This window comes from Manduca sexta, chromosome 18, assembly GCF_014839805.1.
Source record: "Manduca sexta isolate Smith_Timp_Sample1 chromosome 18, JHU_Msex_v1.0, whole genome shotgun sequence".
In the NCBI taxonomy this organism is placed as follows: Eukaryota; Metazoa; Arthropoda; class Insecta; order Lepidoptera; family Sphingidae; genus Manduca; species Manduca sexta.
The window spans coordinates 6,863,967-6,884,856 of NC_051132.1; the positions used below are offsets into that span (position 1 = coordinate 6,863,967).

The 20,890-nt window shown below is 33.8% G+C and overlaps 1 protein-coding gene across 3 annotated transcripts; it reads left to right on the forward strand.

Moving 5' to 3' along the window:
* Positions 1-145: 145 nt before the first annotated feature.
* On the forward strand, positions 146-19,740 carry LOC115449438. 3 transcript variants are annotated; one of them, XM_030177264.2, is made up of 7 exons: positions 146-460; positions 13,992-14,257; positions 14,415-14,955; positions 16,765-16,954; positions 17,256-17,469; positions 18,434-18,561; positions 18,762-19,739. In XM_030177264.2, the coding sequence occupies exons 2-7, from the start codon at positions 13,999-14,001 to the stop codon at positions 18,840-18,842; spliced, it is 1,413 nt and encodes a 470-aa protein (XP_030033124.1). In that variant the 5' UTR covers positions 146-460; positions 13,992-13,998; the 3' UTR covers positions 18,843-19,739. The 3 variants fall into 3 exon arrangements, with proteins under 3 accessions (XP_030033124.1, XP_030033122.2, XP_030033126.1); XM_030177262.2 differs by lacking the exon at positions 146-460 and adding an exon at positions 12,933-13,020 and having other exon boundaries at positions 18,762-19,740; XM_030177266.2 differs by lacking the exon at positions 146-460 and adding an exon at positions 13,087-13,105.
* The last annotated feature ends 1,150 nt before the right edge of the window (positions 19,741-20,890 follow it).

Genomic DNA, 20,890 nt, shown 5'->3' on the forward strand with positions numbered 1-20,890 from the left:
ATGTCCAAAGAACGAGACGCAACATGCCAACGGTACATCTCCGCTACTTGTTGAATCAGAGTTCAGAGTCAAGGACGAATGCACTCAAGTCTTCACCTGTAAGAAAGTAACAGAGCAATACGTGAAAAAGAGCGAGCAACATTATTCCTACATAGACGAAAAAACATTGCCGTGGCTTGAACGTCGGTCACACGGCTTCATATTATTTGAATGTTTAAAAGTGTTCGATTTTTCAAACATTTCTTTTAGATATAATAACGAGTGTTGTAACAACAAAAATATTGTTTTGTAGTGTAGCAACATTGAATTTTTAGCGGGAATGGTTACGTGGTTCTTTTGCATTTACCGGTGCGTGAATTGAGTCATGAAACGAACGTGCGCGGGAGTCGATATTTAAAAACTAAAAGTGACGTAAAATATTTTAATATTGTGCATTTTGGAGTTCTTTTTTATATTGAGGGTAAGTTTAACTTTTATTTTAATCGCCAATCTCGAAATATAGTTTCTTCTGACATTTACAATATTATGTCGAAAATCAAGAACTTAATGTTCATTATTTTTTATTATTTTTCGATTCTAATAAAAACCTATTTCACTGAATTTCAAACACACTTATATAATATGATACTAAAGAGTTTCATAAAAAAACGACCAATTATAAACATAAAACATTATAAAGATTAATTTAGAACAACCGTGAATATTTCATTTACCCTTTCAACTAAGCAAGTTTTATAACTTAAAAGTACAATAATTTAAGACTTGAGTTCAAATAATATAAACGTTACAAGTTATTAAACTAATAGATACAGTTATAACGGCGTGGTCCATATTTAAGAAAATGATTCACGCAAACTAAGGAAATGTCGCTAACTGTAAATAGTTTAAGAATTCCTGTGCCTAGTCTTTACAAATTCTCAAATTCTAAAGTATTATAACTTTAACAGAGATTTAATTGACATTAGCAACCAAAACGAAATAATGTGATGGAATTTCTCGGTTTTAGAATTAATATCCGATAAGGCTCGCCACATGTACAGCATTTACATTTTGCCTACATTAATCATAATCTAGCGTTTTATTGTAATCTTTCTACATAAAAGAAAACACGGCCTTGCACTTTCTATAATAATAAAATGTACAAAACATTTATCGAAACAATAAAACAGCTGATTTTAAGTACGCAGCTATATTATGCAAACAGAAAATCATACGTGTATGCCGATTGGAATAAGTAGGTTACCTCCGTCAGCATTTCCAAGTTGCTGATGACATGTATTTTTCACTAATTAGTAATAACAATTGATGAACTTCCGATATCATATATTGTGCTGCATTTTGTCTTATTTTAAACTGAAGGCATTTTTATCGATGCAGTAAAACTCGTTTAAGATGATTTTGAAGGGACCCGACCATAAACGCATTTTAAGCGAGAAAGCATATTGTGCTGGAAACGGATAATAAAACGTATTATGTACTTATTTTGTGGAGGTATTGAATTATAAACTTATAAAATTATTATAATGTTACCTGTGTATTTTAAAATTATGTTACATCATGATATTATTTATATTGTATGTTTTATAGGATAAGAATGTTTGTATTTATCTAGATATGTATGTATTATATAGTATAATATGTATTGCCTTGTTTATATATAAGTACACCTACATTCTCACAACCCTGCAACAACCAAAGGTAGACTTTTAGAGAATGCCTCAGACATAAAATCCATATGTATACATTTACTGTAAATAAAGTTTAAATAAATAAATAAAGTATTTAAACATTATTTATAGTATTTAAAGAAAGGGAACATCTAAAGATTTTATGCAGTCGATAAAATGAAGACCAGTCATCGAAGCTCGATTTGTCATATATTGTCTTAGATTTTCAAAGCAACAAATATGTTCCGCTTTACCAATCACTAACAAACATAACTTTTTAATCCCATTAGAATTGGCACAAGCCAGGAGAGTAAGACATTATTTACATACATTGCCACTATGTAAGTAATCCCTTGAAGACATAGGATTTATTTGGCATCAATTTAAAAGTAAACCATATTCGTCCTAGTTAAAACTTTCGCGGTTCACAATTTGTGATAACACACGTGTTCTAAAGGCGAATTAACGACGACGAATCGTATTAAGCATGACAAAATGTATTAAAACATGCCTCAAATTGCAGGCACTGGTTTAAAATTGGCGTATTACGCGAAAAATCATAATAAGCGGGTGTTACTGTTATCCCAAGATGAAACAGCTTATATAAAAAATAATTTGCCTACAGTATACGTTCAACATCTTTATTCATTATGAATATATTGTCCTGCACCCAAAAGAGGTAGAGGAAATTTGTTTTTAACTCTAACGCTTTCCAAATTATAATCAGTTATTTTTATTAGCCCAAATGCAAATGTCCAAGAGTATTTTTCAAAATGAGTAGTGTGCTTATGAATATCTTAATAATAAAAATATGACATAAAAATGAACGGACTTATAGTAACAACAGTAAAATTTTGCAATCGCGATGGAAGGCGTTATTTTAACTCTAAACAATATCTTTAGGTGTATTGTGTATTCTTTTAAAAGTAGTGAATACCAAATACATATGATCTAACAAACCAGTGCTTTGCCGTTTCGCCTTCGGTGATTACCTTAAGAAAATAAATAACAAAGCTATAGAATCTGCGTGCGGACCTAGTTAAACGTACCGCTAAAATGATTGGCGTCGCGAACAGGTGAGGTCGACGACACGAGCTCTATAGAAACAAAGTCACTAACCAAATACCTCTGCGTAAAAACTGATAATGATAGTAAATACCCACTTTCCTTGAAAAATCTTTTGGTTACTATGTGAGTACTAAATTAATAATTATTTAGTTTTCACACTGGCTATCAACGTGATAAAACAAGACAACAATTAGACAAATAAAAAATGATTTTAAAAATACACATCCTAACAAAACAAAAGATTTTTGTTAGGTTCAGGACAATATTGTATTGTTCTTTTAAAAAGTTATAATTATGCTTTATCTTGTATTAATCGTAAGCGGCGATAGCCTAGTTGAGTGTGGAATGGACTGCCAAGACCAATGTCCGCAGGTTCAAATCCCAAGGGCACACACCTCTGACTTGTCTAAAATCATGTGTATTCTTTGTGAATTTATCGTTCGCTTTAACGGTAAAGGAAAACATCGTGAGGAAACCTGCACATCTGAGAAATTCTCTATAGGAATTTCAAAGGTGTGTGAAGTCTACCAATCCGCACTAGGCCAGCGTGGTGGACTAAGGCCTAATCCCTCTCAGTAGTAGAGGAGGCCCGTGCTCAGCAGTGGGCAAGTATATAATACAGGGCTGATATTATTATTATTATTGTATTAATCTTGTCTACTGGTGGTAGGATATATTTTACGGTAGGATATATCCTCACGGATAGCGACCACCATACACAATGTGTTATACCCGCTATAGTGTCTCATATAAGTGTGCCGCGTTTCGGGATTAGCCTGTGTACATCCGGTTCTAACAAGCCGGCATAATTGTGTAGATCTCTCGTCAATCGACATTCTATTAGACCCCATTATTACCATCAGGTGCAGTGCACTTAGCTGTACACGTATAAAAAATGTGTAAATTGCTTTTAGGAAAAATACGAATATAACCTTCTGCCGACTGCCTCGGTGGCGTAGTTGTATTGCACGTCCGGTACAATAGCGCTCTGAGGTCCTGGGTTCGAATACCGGGTCGGGCAAAGTGATATTTGGGTTTTTCTGCTCAGTATCAGCCCGGAGTCTGGAATTTGTGCCCGATATGGCGATAGGCTCGCCCCCTATCACATCATGGGACGGAACATACTTGGCGAAAAGTGGGTGCCCTAGTTGCGCCTCTGCATACCCCTTCGGGGATAAAATGCGTGATGTTATGTATGTATGTATGTACGAATATAACCGTTTAAGAATCAAATTATACATCGATATTAGATGTGTTAAGGGTATTTACAAACGAGCAAACACTTAGCGTTTTGATTGAGTCGTAACCCGGTGGAGAAACGGCATTCTTAACACCGCTATGTATATTAGGTGTGAAACACACAACCGTGATCTGCGTTTTCTAAGGTAGTGTAACCGAAGATAACCCAGTTCCTAACATGGCCCAACATCTTTTTGCGTCTTTTGTTTTATAATGCTAAAAGATATTACGATTTTTGTTAGATATTTTATTATTATATTTTATAACTAGCTTTTGCCCGCGGCTCCGCCCGCGTGATAAAGATTTTCAGGCTAAAGTTTTCCGTTATAAAAGTAGTAGTTTCCCGGGAGCCTATGTTCTTCCCAGGATCTCAAACTGTCTCCAAACCAAATTTCATCTTAATAGGTTGGGTAGTTTTTGAGTGTAACACGTTCAGGCAGACAGATGCAGCGGGGGCCTTTGTTTTATAATATATTTTTTAGAAATTTTTAAGAGGTACAATCCCGTCATACATCATTGTCGCATAACTTTAACGGTTTACGCAGCGCACGCAACGGAAGCTCTCAAAACGAATATTTTTTCCCCGTTTTTGCAACATGTTTCATTACTGCTCCGCTCCTATTGGTCATAGCGTGATGATATACAGCCTATAGCACTCCACAAATAAAGGGCTATCCAACTCAAAACGATTTTTTCAGTTCAAACTGGTAGTTCCTGAGTTTAGCCATTACTGCTCCGCTCCTATTAGTCATAGCGTGATGATATATAACTTAGAGCACTCTATAAACAAAGGGCTATTCAACACAAAAATATTTTTTCAGTTTGGACCGGTAGTTCCTGAGATTAGCCATTACTGCTCCGCTCCTATTGGGTATAGCGTGATGATATATAGCCTATAGCACTCCACGAACAAAGGGCTATCCAACGCAAAAAGAATTTTTCAGTTTGGACCGGTAGTTCCTGAGATTAGCCATTACTGCTCCGCTCCTATTGGGTATAGCGTGATGATATATAACCTATAGCACTCCACGAACAAAGGGCTATCCAACGCAAAAAGAATTTTTCAGTTTGGACCGGTAGTTCCTGAGATTAGCCATTACTGCTCCGCTCCTATTGGGTATAGCGTGACGATATATAGCCTATAGCACTCCACGAACAAAGGGCTATCCAACGCAAAAAGAATTTTTCAGTTTGGACCGGTAGTTCCTGAGATTAGCCATTACTGCTCTGCTCCTATTGAGTATAGCGTGATGATATATAGCCTATAGCACTTCACGAACAAAGGGCTATCCAACGCAAAAAGAATTTTTCAGTTTGGACTGGTAGTTCCTGAGATTAGCGCGTTCAAACAAACAAACAAACAAACAAACTCTTCAGCTTTATATAATAGTATAGATATGTCGTGATATGTTGCAATTTAGACATTTTTATATTTTTTATTTTACATATCAAGAACCGATTTATGAGGATGTTAATATTAAGTGGGCCATCAAGGATTCAGTTATCTTATAGAGATACAATAATATGTCAAGATTTATGATAAGAATTTAGTGCCCAAGCTTTAGTATAATTGGATTCCAACTTATATTTTACAATAAATCTATAGTTTACTTAATAATACCAGCTCTGTGTAATATGGTGTGCTATTGCTAAACATAGGCCTCTCCTATTACTGAGAATTTAAGCATTTAACCAATAGTTTATAACACTAGCTTAGTGTAAACTGACGGACTTCGCATAGGTTAAGAAATCACTTACAAGATATACCGTACAAATCCAATCCCAGGCGAAAACCTTAAAATTTAATAACCTTATCTTTAAAGGTAAATATTTATATTATTATTGTGGATTATATTCTCCGGTTTTTAACACAGAATTCCATTATATACTTCGGTGTCCAACATCGCTTTACTTAACTAGATTTAGATTTCAATTTAATCTTAGCAAAACCCAATTCTCTCAAGAATATACTTAGGTCCCAAATCCCAATGTCTACCTTACGTTTATTGAAAAACCTAAGCTTTCTACATCCAAATAAAAGCGTTCACGTATAATCACGAATAATTGGAAAACCCAATAGAATGGGCAATCTTCCAAATAAAATTCTCATTCAAAACGCACGACTTACGATATTTTAGCATTTTAACGATCGCTAAATCCCGTCTTGCAATTTCACGCTATTTCCGGAAGCAAGTGCATTTTATTCCTTTTCAAAGTTACGTCATGATTCTCAAATCTCACATCCGTTTTTGAATAGGCTCAAATCATTGTATTGACTAGCGAAGGATAGTCATCTCTCATCACTTGATACTCTAACACTCCACTCACAATCCAATGTGTCGGAGTCACTTTTCCGTACCTGTATAAGACGAAATTTTATTGTGATTGGGGTAGTTAAAAATAACCTTATTATGTAGTATATAAGGTTATATTCCCGTGACATACGTAAATGTCAATGAAGCTGTCATGTTTGCCGGCAAACGTTGAGATACTTCAAGGGCTCGTGGGTCCTCTCAATGTGACATTGACATTTACGTGTGTCGCGGGAATATAACCTTATATACTACATAATAAGGTTGTTTTTCCCTGACACGCGTAATGTCATGTGGCTGTCGGGCTTGCCGGCAAGCCAAGAGAGGACCCACGAATATTCTAAATTAATATCACTCTTTCTTTCGCTATGCTCATCAAGTCTTAAAATTACCGATATTACTCGTTGACTATTTATCGGATACTAGTTCTGTTTAAACCCATAAAATGTTTTAAGTGATTGGTTCAATCGAAGTGGTATTATATTGCTAGTCTGTTTCCGCCCTAAAGGAAGACTGATTGACATTCCGCGCTAATTATAGACCATGCGAAGCAATTAAGTAATCATTGAGTTCGACTTTCGTATCCAGGGCCCTTATTCTGTATGGTAGTGTAAACGCGTAACACGGCCGTGTCATGTTATCTTCGAGAAATGTGCGTGTAATGGTATTCTGTAATCCAAATTTCTATAGTCCTAAACATGATGCGTTGTGTTACGTCCTTGTTACACACTGTTAAAATAACGCGCGGGATAGAGAATAAGGGCCCAGTTCGTAACTTCAGGTAATATTGTTTAGAAATTATAAAGAAACATGCAGTAAGTATTTCTTTATGATGTTTTAAAATTTTATTTGCTAATTAAAGTTAGTTAACCGATGTAACTTAGACTAAATATAAAACTAAAAGTAAATTATTTTATTCATACAACCGACATAACGAAAATATATTAAATTTTATTATCAAATCTGTCAAAACAACTTTAAGTTATCTTTCTTATTTATTCGCAAGGCTACATATAGGGTTGTCTGCCTCTATCGTCTAGATAAAGCCGAGCATAGTAAGGCTTTCAATGATTATGCCACAAATCAGACCGGTTAGACCACGTACCTCCGCATCTAATAAACCGGCTTAAAATCCGACTTTTCAAGTCCAAGATTAATACCATCTATTGCCAATGTTAATAATAATATCAGCCCTGTATTATATACTTGCCCACTGCTGAGCACAGGCCTCCTCTACTACTGAGAGGGATTAGGCCTTAGTCCACCACGCTATTGCCAATGTTATTAATAATAATTATAAATCGACTCGAATAACAAAAAAAAATATTGGAACAAAAGCAAATACTAGCAATCGGTCGCTCAGCAAATCTTGATAAAAAGATATTTCACGAGTGAACATAAAACATAAATCAAACGTTTTTTGTACATTTACTTTTATTTGGCATCGTATCACAACAGGAATATATAGAAAATCATTCCCGAACCGATTAAAATGTTATAATAAACATTTCGAAGGGAGAATAAATGGCGTGACTTGACTTTTACAAATGACTGCGTATAAAAATTATACTGTTTTACTGTGTTTATTTTTAAGATTAATTTATGAGACTTAGAATGCACTAAAATTATATTAAGATTATCTAGTTCAACTCTGAGATAATTAGGTACCTGAATAGTCATTACACCTTACAACTTTTCAATAAGTATTACAATTAAGTATAATATTAAGTTTAAACTTTATGTCGTACCTACGTATTGTAGCACGAAATCTAATTAGGTAGTCTTATGTTCTAAATTGTACAATATTTCAAAACTCCTTAAGGGTCTGTATCACAGTTTCGAATAAATTTTATTAACAATTATTGTATTAAACAAATAATGTATAGCACTGATTTTATTATTATTTATATGGGAGCATACGTGACTTGTATTTGGTCGGTTTATGTATTTATGTGACAGAAGCCTTTACTCAGAAGTTGTGAAACAAGCCCTTGCTCTCTAAATCTATCCATCAGGTATTTGTACACTCGTATGGAAATTTGAAATTAATTTATTCCTTATTTTGCGAGCATATAAATTAACTTCTCTAAACAACAATAAAAAAACTAATTGTATTTTTTTCTTCTCTTTATCATGTACTGTAGTCTATACCTTAAACTGATTTTGAAAAGAGCAACACTCAAGTTTCTTGCCCGTTCTTCTCTGGTGAGAACTGCTTTACGAACTGGTGGTAGAGTTAATATTGACGGAATATATATAATGTATAACATTTTACGAGTTCAAAATAAATCATTTCATTTAATATCCCTCGAGTACTCTTGTAGTATAGCCTATATTATAATTTATCGTACTACTTAATAACCTACATAAGTTACATTCTTAAAACAACAATACAAACCAATCGGCAAACAAAACACAGTTCTACTGACCCGTTGAATGCTCAGCATTTTTGGCCACAAGTCATCCGACACCGTTACGTGGTTTTGTCTCGTGAATAATAACAACGTTTTGTGGCTACCAACATCGCAAATGTAATTCGTCATACAGGAACTCTACTATAGCAACAATGGACTCTATCAGTCCTCCGATCATCAGATCCTGTCTGCTTCAATCTTTAGCAAAACCTTAGCAAAACGAAGCGCTAATCGTATTTTTATAGGCTATTCACTCGAAATTTTGAAATATCTAACATAACAATTAAACATCACAGTCTAGAATATGGTATCTTAACTTTGGTAGTTTCAAATTGTTTATAATGTAGATATTATATCTTTACTTTTTACAGTAAAAATACCAATAAAATTATTAATTCCGTGCAGCTTCTCCTAAAGTATACATAATTTAAATTTGCACCTAACACTATTAAATAAACAATTTAATAAGAAATATTTTTATTGTTTAACATTTTCATATAATATTTTTTTTTTTAACGAACGAATGCTCAAGTTCTTTTGCTTTGGATAGGGTCTTAAAAGAAATTGCAAATAGAAAAAATAACTCAAATTTCTAAATTCTTTAAAACTTCAAACTAAACATAGTAGATAAGATATCCTTAAGACAATTTTTGAACCACGATATTTTATTTTGTTAGAAGGCAAGATAGCGTCCACTGTAAGGGCAAGTCAAAGAAACCCGTTAGTCATACATTCCTGTCGAGTTTTATACACAAGATGATCCTTGCACGATATAAAATTTAAAAATACGCTGCTGGTAATATCCACTGTTGGAAATTATAATTTTAGATTTTAATTCTCGTAAAGGATATGATTGTAAGCAAGAACAGTCCATATTTAAGCTCTACCAATAAGACACTTTTTATCACCCAAATGAGAGCCGAACTAGACACCAACGTAGAAGGCAAGTCAAATACTAATTCGTTCAATGCCTAAATGGAATGAGAACTCCGAACGGCTCATGGATCCTCATGGCTAATGAGACCAATAATTTATTTTACTTTCTAATTGTCAATATGCTTAATTGTATAAATAATCAACTCGGTGACCTAGTTACGTTTATTTTTAGAAATATATATTCGTTATGTAACGAGTTTTTAATAATTAAATATTATTGTTTGCATTTTATTATTATGCCTGTATATTTACACCTAGTTTTTTCTCGAATCCTCGCCCAGGTTTTTGAGTTAAAATATAGTCTTTAGCATTAATTAATGATATTTATTATCGCAACAGTAGTGCGAACGAAAGACAAACTAGCTAGATATCCCTTGTACTTTATTCGACAACATTAATAGAAGGTATAAAGAACAACCTTTTGAATTGATTTATAGCTGCCCAAAATAATCCCAATTTTGGTAAAGGAAGTCGTTATTCGTTGCATATTTCACCCAAATCTCTCCAACATAGTGACTACACACATACTCTTATTAATCGATTCTAACTCTATTACAAACATATTAATAGTAACTAGTAACGGTCGAGTCTCGATGTAGCTTAAATCCGAAACAATGTCGCCATTAAGAATGAGATATACTCTACTTTCCATTGTTTTCTACAATAGATGAGGCAGGTTAATTTCCATTGCCATTTTTGTTGCAAATTGAACTTTATTTCGTTACAATGAAGTTCATAATGACATTTCGGTACCAACATATTTTCTGCATGAGTCTTATCAAAATTGGACATATTTTGTTAGAGAATAGGTCCCATTGTTTCCGTAGCATGAACATTTTCTAATGCACTTTCCATTACACGTGACTGAATCTGATAAAAAACAAATATAATGAGCCAGTGGAAACGATAACAAATCAAGATAATGCGCCATCTCATTTATAAAAAAAAATATTTAACATGGTTTTTAGTGCGAGACATTATTTGAAACACTTCTATATAATACAAACATTTACTACAGATTTAAATTCTTCATAATCGCGAGCATATGAGCGCTTTTTAATTCATACTCTTATCGGCCATACAGGCCGCGGCCTAGGAACGACAGCGGCCTAGTTCCGACCAGGGACCATTTTATTGCTACCACAAAAAAGCGGACATGTGTGACGGCAGAAACAATGGCTTTTACTTAAGGCCTGTAAGAATTAGGCACTAATTTAAACTTCTTATAGAGTATGGACAGTATAAGAGATTATCCGGCGAATAGATTTCTCGTTTCATCCTTCAATAGCATATTAAAAAAATCCACATTTCTACCTCTATGTTATTATAATCTGTATATAAGTATTACTGTCAGATAAATCGTATCATTATACCGAGTGACATTCAAAATTAGGGAGACAAATAACAAAACATTCAAAAGCAGAATGATCAGTCTCACATAACTGATAACCACTTTTCATGGCTACAACGAACAAATATTTTCATAAATTAAACAGATCAACATCGGTTTTCACTTTTAAATGAAGAGAGAAATGGCACGAGATGGTCAGCGGAATGCGGTTGAATTATTCATGTCACATGCCATCGAAAATAAATATTCGCGTTAGTTATAAAGCGTTCAAATCGAATTACTTATTATTTGTAATATACTCTGCTCTGTACATTTATGGTATTTAATAGTTTCATTGGTAATATTCACGATATACTAATTAATTATAAATGTCAATTTTATTTTTCTACAAGGTATATAAGTTTACATTTACTTGATTTCATGTTTTAACTAGCTATTGTTACTGAGTAGAAGGTACACGACTAAATATCATTGGCCGATGACTCAAAATACTTTTTATATATTTCTTTAATGAGTGGATTATCGTTGCAATAATTATAAGGGGGCAATTGCTAGGCTTTTACTAGGCAATATTTTTGATATAAAGTATATGAAAGATATAGCGGCGATAGCCTAGTTGGGTGTGGAACGGTCTGCCAAGACGAATGTCCGCAGGTTCAAATCCCAAGGGCACACACTTCTGACTTTTCTAAAAAATCATGTGTGTATTCTTTGTGAATTTATCGTTCGCTTTAACGGTGAAGGAAAACATCGTGAGGAAACCTGCACATCCGAGAAGTTCTCTATTGGACTTTCGAAGGTGTGTGAAGTCTACCAATCCGCACTAGGCCAGCGTGGTGGACTAAGGCCTAATCCCTCTCAGTAGTAGAGGAGGCCCGTGCTCAGCAGTGGGCAAGTATATAATACAGGGCTGATATTATTATATATGAAAGATCTTAGACATCATAACCATATGGTACGCAATGTCGCAGTTTGGTCAGTCAAACAGTATGTAGGTATTCCGATTTGAATGAAACTGTCATTGCGGATTAGAAGAGGCCGGAGATCCGGTAGGCAACGCCTTGGCTATGCCTCTAGCATTGCTTTAGTCTATGGGCGACAGATGCTGCATAACATCAGGCCGACCGCTTGCTCGTTTGCCTACTAAGGCAATAAAAAAAAATAATAAGACACGATCTAATGTGACGAGCGCAGTCCTATTCGAAACTGGCTTTATTCGCATATGGGTATTATTAATACCACTCATGAGGGCTGGGTGCTTAATCAGCGACAATTGGAATATTCCATAGCACCACTGACTATGATAGATATTCAGACACAACCCACATGAATGTTTAGCAAATACAATTTTTCTTATCTGTTCACATTTAACACGTACACATTAACTAAATACCAGGGGATAGTGCGCACTTTAATTTTTTTTACGAAGATGAGTCCTTATTTAAATTTTGTTCGATATTTAAAAAATAAATAACGTAATCCGTCGCAAATTAGATGATTCTGAGCGGTCTAGAAGCATAAGATCTAAACTAATGACTGTGAAATTTTGAAAAAAGAATTAGCCATTGTTCCGCAAATATTGGATACGCAAATCCATTACCGTCAGCATAGCAGAAGAAAGAAATAGGATAAAGAATTCATTTATTTTTTGCTTCACTGCTAAAATTATAAAATACTTTCGATTTTTATTGAATTATTTAACATTTAGAATCAAATGTCAGTAGCATATTTTAACATGTTTTATCAATATATTTATACATGCATAAATTATAATATATTTTTGTTATAAATAAAATATTGAACGGCACGTTTTATAAGCTTGTTTATTCATGCATAAATTACATATCCGTTACAAATCCATTGTAACTAACAATAATGAACTATACCTACTCATTTTAATTTTATACAGTATGTTCCACATTACGAAACTGCTATAAAACTACATCTTATGCAATAAATATGAACAGTACGGATAAAGTAATTTTTGCTGAAAGATATTTTCTTCTTGAAGAAATAGAGCAGTTTTTTGTAACGTAAATATTTAAATAACATTTAATATCGCGATCAATACTAATACTTGTGACAAATAAGAAATATATTTTATATAATATTGTACAGGTATATACCTAATAAAGTAAATTGTTACTTTAGTAGAAAAGCCTCACTCGATGAGCAGACTAATACAAAAAAAATAGGATTAGTTTAATGATTATTATAACTTTAACATAAACAAAATATAAGATAAAATATGGCACTTCTTTTCTAAAATTTTATTCGGCATTTTTTAATCCTCCCTCTCCCAATTGAAGCCGTTCGAGAATAAAACTAAAGCCATTGATCCAAACGTCGGATAATAATATAACAAAATATAAAACAGTGCTAAATTAAATATAAACCTGATACCAATTTTTAGAAGCTGATATTTGCAATGCCGAATAAATCACTAACACGCTAATTAATTCATTGCTTCGATAAGTTCTTATTAAAAAATACAGCGAAACACGATCGCAGTTTTTTTACCTGAACAAGTTTTACAAGTTAATTGTCAAATGCATATTTAGGTACCAACTAAATACAAAATCGTACCTAAGTATATTAAGTATCGGTTGTATTCCTCTATAAAGTTAACACTCGAAAACCTTTTTTTTTTAAATATAGGTATTTTAAGTGACTTACAATCGTCTGCAATGCGAGTAGGTTTATAATTATTATAATACTTGCTCGCGCTCGCGGCTTCGCCCGTTTGATAGATTTTCCCGGGATATAAAGTGGCTATATCCTTTCCAAGGTCTCAAACTATTTCCATGCCAATTCTCATCGAAATTGGTTTGGAAGTTTTTGAGTTTATCGCGTCCAGACAGACAGACGCGGCGGAGGACTTTAGTTTATAATTTGTAGGGATTAAATCACACTTCTCTTGTGCAAGTTCAAATTAAAATGAAAAGTGTACCTACCTACTATATTCATAGGGTCCTGATTATATTTTTTTATCTTTTCTTTACAGAAACAAAATGGCCAAGCTCAGCTTACTAGCTGTACTTCTCTGTCAGTTCATAGCCCTTCCGATTATCGGAGGTCATACTGATGATGATAACCCATTTCTGGACCTTGCTTCCTCATTCCTCCAAAATATGGGAGATGGTGGTAATAATCTCAACGGACTGGCAACTATAGGGAATCTAGTGGGTTCACTCATGCAAGGACACAACGCTAAGAATTTCGGATCTTTACTAGGCCAAGGGAATGGAAATGCTGGTGATATGCTGTCTAGTAAGTATGATCAATCAGTAGAATTTAATGCACGTAAAGAATTGTCAGTTAAAAATGATTATCTGATTACTAGCAAAGAAACAATTACTACTAAGTACATAACCAAACCATAGAAAATGCCTACCAAAAACTATCTATCATAATTATAAATTTACAGGTCTAGGCAGCATATTTGGCGGGCAAGACGGCAAAATCGATCCCGCTATGGTCGGCTCAATGATATCCATGTTCGCCCAAAATATGGGAACTCAGCAACCAAAACGAGAAAAACGGGAAAACAATGACAGTGATTTGAATCTCGAAGGCATATTGAACCTGGCATCAAGTTTCGTAACCAATCAAAACACCGTTAAGTACATGCCTTTAGTAATGAGTGCGATCAGCGCCTTCTCCGAGATCGAAGCCGAAAGGAGAGCTGACGGCCACAAAGACCATGCCTCATTCCTTCCACCTTTTTTGGAAAAGGCACATCTTTACTGGGACATATTCATTAATTCAAAATTAGGACAGACTATTTGGGAGAAGTCTGGGGTAAAACAGATCCTAAAATCCTTCACTGGACCTGATGGAAGCATCAGTTTTGAAACAATGTTTAAGAATTTCGAAAACCATTCGTTCAGGAGGCATTGGATCAAGGCAGCTGCTACGTATTTGACCGACATGGTTGTTCAGGTATCGAAACCTGAAGTGTATCAGAGGTAAATAATAAATAAGTCGATAAGATGATAATACTATAAGTATATTAAAATTCTAGAATTGAAATTCTCAGATTTTCTTTTATGAGAATATTTTCCCAATAAAATTATTTTGATCTAAATAACAGTACTATTCTCAGAAAACCAAAAAGAGATCGAGATACCTTTAAATAGAGTTCATGATAAGAATGAACGGTCGGAGGTGACATTGAACTTAGAACTAGATATTAATAATTTATTTTCAATTTATTACTTTAACATAATATCTTCATCTAACATCTGACCTTATTAAGACACCAGTCTATTTATAATTTTAGACTAATCATAACAGATATTTAAATACACAGAAAAACTTAATATAAACCCAACAGACTTGTATTTTATTGTTTAAAAATGTTTATACGTTCGCTGCGGCGCCAAAACAACGATCTATCCACCTATGCGGAGATTGCGTACGGATTCCGTCTTCCCGCACTGGCGTTCGGCTTCGTGACACGAATGCGGCATTACACCAGATGCGTTTTCGGGCACTCGACACCAGTGCGGCGCAACACTACTGTTTTGTGTGAAATTGGTGTACATAATTTAATGTAAAATATTAAGTATCTCCTTAATATTGTTATTGTTATTTTTTTACTAAATAAGTATACAAACATATTAATTTGTGTATTCTACACCTTAATTATTAAAAGAACATTTTTCAATAATTTATTTTTATAATAGTATTTGAGATATGTAGCAGTTATTATATTAATTAAAAAAAAAATGTTTCTGTAGATATGAAAGCCTTATAACTATTTATATTTCATTAAAAATAGTGAAAAAAATCCTTAAATACTTTATTTATATATTTTACAAACGCGCTGCACTCGTTATAATCCATTACCCATTCCCATACACATATAAACACAAACTTACCGAATACCAATCACTGCAAATTTTGAAACTCTGCTAAAATTCAATAAGTAAACAATGGACGTCGCTTACCGACAACGATGTAGGAATGATGCATAGATGTAGAACTGATCTTTATACGAACATAAAATAATGGCCGTTTTTTGACAAAGTAGCTTTTATTAGATATATTTATTTTTCAAGCTGAACATGTGCTGTAATAAAAAAATGCTAATATTTATACAATTATGTAGAGCAGTGGCGATAAATGAAACTATCTAAAAGAGAACCCGACACAACATATAGGTCTGCAAATCCTTCTAATGAAAATTTCTACATAGAATTCGCCACTGATGTAATTCTAGTAATCTGTAAAGTAGGTACATTACAATTCTTAAAATACCTACAGATTTTTAGTTTTAGTGAAGCTCGCCTTTCTTCTGTGCTATTACATTACGAAAGATACACAATAATAATAAACATACACAAAAATAACACATTGAACTCTGTTTGGAATAAATAAAATAATAATTCATCAACACATTTTTTTTTTAAATCATCACATATTATAAAAAAAAAATATAGTAAATAAAGTTCGAACACACATCGTGTGTTTTCCCGCACAGTCGTAACCGCTCGAAAATCCACCTGGTGTGTGGCCCCCATCGATATATATGTACTATGGCCCCACTATTTTGGACGAGAAATTTATGCCTACTCTTGTCACAGACTCTTGTCACGCCCGAAAATACGCACCATTTGCGTGCGCCACAGCGAAAGTATTATTTAAGTATTAGAAGTATTAATTCGCCATCATTTAAGGATGAGATTTAATAAAATTTAGCAATAGACTCGAATTATTATAAAAACACCACCATACATATCCTCGTTGCTATAAATCATTCTCAACATTTCCAGATATCTCATATCAGCTCAGTTCATCATAAACAATTTCCTGGAAGCGCAAGGCCTTCCAAAGAGCACACATTTCAACGTAAAGAAACCGGAGAAGTCCATCACTGTGCTCGTCAACTACGTGCTAAAGAAATACATGGATATCGATACTGATGTATCTCAATATGTGTCTCCGGCTATAGAGTATTTTAAGGTTAGTTTCTTTTATTACTAGGCATAATAAGACTTAACGCCCGCCTTGTGGAGAGAAGCGCAACGCAAAGCTGCTTCTACAGTTCGCATTTCTGGGTGGTGTTGCAATTTTTATTGTTAAAGAATCAGCTGGTGTTTAATATAAGGTGGTACGCTTGTTTGTTTCGTTATTTACTTGAATAAAATAGTTAATATCTATTAAATGTTGGCGACTTCTTTAAAAGTAGGTATTCGTTCTGTCACAAATTATGAGGGAGCTCAAACTGAAAAATAAATCACTAATGAGGATTCAAATATTACAGCAAACCGTTAAAATGGCAGAGAAGACGACGAAATCAATATCTTCCCGTGGCGACTACAACGCGATCGCAGACCGTCTGACCGACACCCTGAACTTGGAGGTCATCGAGCCGGTGCTGCGCGTGTACAGAGCGTACAAGCACTCCGTGGCGGCACCTCATTGCCAAGAACACCTGATGTGCTTGGTCAACAGACATCAAGATAATGAAACGAAAGGTAATATATTTTATATCCAACCTTCTTAATATTACATTCGTCTCTTGACGGTAGACATTTTCCTTGGATTTCATTTCTCAGTGAAATCCAAGGAAAATTTCTGTCACTTTAGCGACCGCTTAATAAAAAGAAACCAAGTCAAGACGTACTGGAACGGTAATAAAATTTAATCTTGCAAAAAAAAAAACATATAAAATTAAGTATGGTAAATAAGTTAAACCTAAAATGTAAACGAACACACCTACCTACATATACAACTTGACATTTCCCAACATAGTAGGTACACCTATGTGTACATAGGAAGCACCATTGTACCTAACCTAATTCCTGCACGCAAGGAAAAATCTTGATAATAGTAAAAAATATCGTAAGAATATGTAACGGAAACTATAGTATGCCATAAAATCCGAACAGTCACGAAACTACTATACAAAAGCGGCAAACGCAGATCGAGTTTCCGATTGTTTTATCATCCCAATTAGTCGTTGATGCTTTTGATATATATTATCTATGTATAAAAGCCAACCTTACGTGTGTGGTAACCCGGAACTACTAAGAAATATTTCATAAAATCATACGTATTTTCGGTGATATTTCTTTGTTATTTTTCTACACCATATTCAGGAATGGATGAAGCTGATATAAACAAATAATACCTTTGTTTGGACGTGTCCTTAAGTAATGTTGCTATTAAAACCAAATACAATATGTGACTAGAAAATTATAACCTAGTACAAGTATCACAATATTTTATATTATAGTTATATATATTATACATTACTATATTTTACATATATTATACATTTTGTTTTCTATGAATATACCTATTGATTTCTAAAATTTTTGCTTTTGTAATCTTGACCATAACTTTGGGACGGTATGCATAAATCACTACACAAACTAAAAAGTACTTAATCTATCAAACTTTTGTCTATCTCTTCCAAAATTCTGCAATATATTTCAGGACTTCCAGGATTCAAAGCAGGATTGACGAAGTTGAGTAGCTTGGTAGCCTCGGCTGCTCTCAGTTTCCAAAAGGGCGAAGGGTTCTGGGACCTCTACAACGCCATACAGAACGATGTCAACTGCGAGGTAAGCTGAAATTACTATTTTCTTCTTTTATTGAAATTTCTTCACAATAATACAAATTTGGAATATTAATTAATCCTAATGTGATAGCTGTGTGATTTTAAAGAAAATACATTCTAACTGTAATAGTCGAAATACGTAAAAAAAATATTTCTAGGTGATATTATATAACATATTGAAACATTTACTTTATCATATTCCAGGCCACTTATCCGGCAGACTGCTCAGCATTCCACGAACACGAATTGAAAGTCACCACCGAAGTATATCATAGCGAATTATAATGTAAACATACGAATCGTCTTGTGATGTCTAAATAATATTTATTTTTAAGCTAATATTAATAGTTAACTAGTAAATTCACGTCTATTTTACAATTTGCCGTCAATCTACAATACTATATTTAGCTAATATTTAACAATATTCATTCCAATGTACTGCTATCCGACCACACACGTAACTGATGAATATCTATATAGATAATACTTATTTCCTTAAGTAAATGAAACTAGATACTTTTTATGCTTTCTTTACGAATTGTGTAATTTTTATCAGTCATATTTCGAATTATAATAATGTTGTAAAATTGAAATTATCAATGTAATTACGAACATATAGTTCATAGTGATAGTCAGGAGGTCCTATACCGTCTACGGAGGCAAATCCGTCTTTTTGCAATCAAATCTAATCGAGGGACAAGTTTGATAGCCATATAGGTAAAATAATTAAAAAATCCCTATTTTCCTATCAGTACTATTATCAATTGGCTTTATCGTCAATTGCAAATAGACGGATAAGCCCCATAGACGGAGTAGGACCAAATGCTGTTTTAGTTGACTCAATTAGGTTCTCGTGGCCCGATTGCTAAAACAAAGTAATTAAAACATGTCTCGGTACTTCACTGACCTGTTGGGGAATCAAGTTTGGGCAGCTGGTTGTGTGCGAAAGCTCTTGTACACTCGAATGTGTGTACGCGATTGGTTCATTAACGTCACAGTTGGGCAAATAATTACGCGCTATTCGGAGTGGAAATCAATTTCCGAGTAGTGCCTAATCTACTCGCACAGGCACGTAGGTACCTACTTATCTATACTAATATATACTAATATATATATATAACGCCGTAATATGTTTGGAACGCGCTAATCTCGGGAATTACTACAGAGATTTTTAAACGCTCTTTTTACAGTATTAAACATTATATTAGCAAACATAATTACAGAATACAATTTTAGACATTTTTGACTACGTGCAACCAGAGAGAATAATAGAATAGTCGCCGCGTGACATATTTTCTCTTCGGCCAGCTCGCCCGCGCAGCCGAATACTTCCGGAAACGCCCGATGTCATCGGTTAGTATAGCCGCGCGTAACAAGATTTTCATTTTGTCTGTATAGATTTTTATAGTGCTATAGGCTACGTTTTTTCCCAGACAAAGTTTTCACAAGTGTGGACCAGCAGGCGAAATTATTTATAATTTATCTTGTTCAAAGTATTGGTGCCAAGTTAAGGGCCGATGCGTGTGAAAATAAGAGTTTAGGAGTATTAAAAGAAATCTTTTTTTTAAATATGGTGATATACATTTCGGTACCTACTTATATTGTTTTAGTGTTAAAAGAAAATAATGTAATATTTGCTGGACATTTTGGTGCTAAAAATATTTTATTTTGCATTTATTATCTGTTCTTTACTAGTATGTATTTTCTTACGAAATTGGTAGGTAAAAAATTTTTAAACTTATGTGCTAATCTAAACTTTGCTGTCTTTCTAGTTATCGAATACTATTGTTCTTTACTTTTTTTCACTCGATTGATTGTTGTGTAGGTTAAATATATAAACTATTATTTCTAAAGTATAATTTATACGGACACGCTTTACAACATAGCTGTTTCTCCTCCTTTAAACAAACCTACTATATAATTAATTATGACGTAAGTAATCCTACTTAAGTATTAAACTCTCCGTCACATTACGATGAAACTAAACAAAGGACTTAATATTATATTTTCAAAATTGTTTTAATTCTCATTTGACATCCGATCTCATGTTAACGAGACTCTGGTTAAATTGAAAATTAATAATCGGCAAAAATCGACACTAAATCGTAGTGTGGCGGATTCCTAAGGCGCTGCGCAAACGACACATATCGTGTTATATTCGTTATATTGAGGCACATCAAGGAAAATAGCAAAACATATTCACATTCATCCCTTATTCATTCATTCAAGCCATATAAGGGTAACATTTACTGACGACAGAGACGGATATTCGCGGAATAAAACTGCGTTTGCGTAGCACCTAATAACTAAATCGCAATAACGTCTATGCGCAA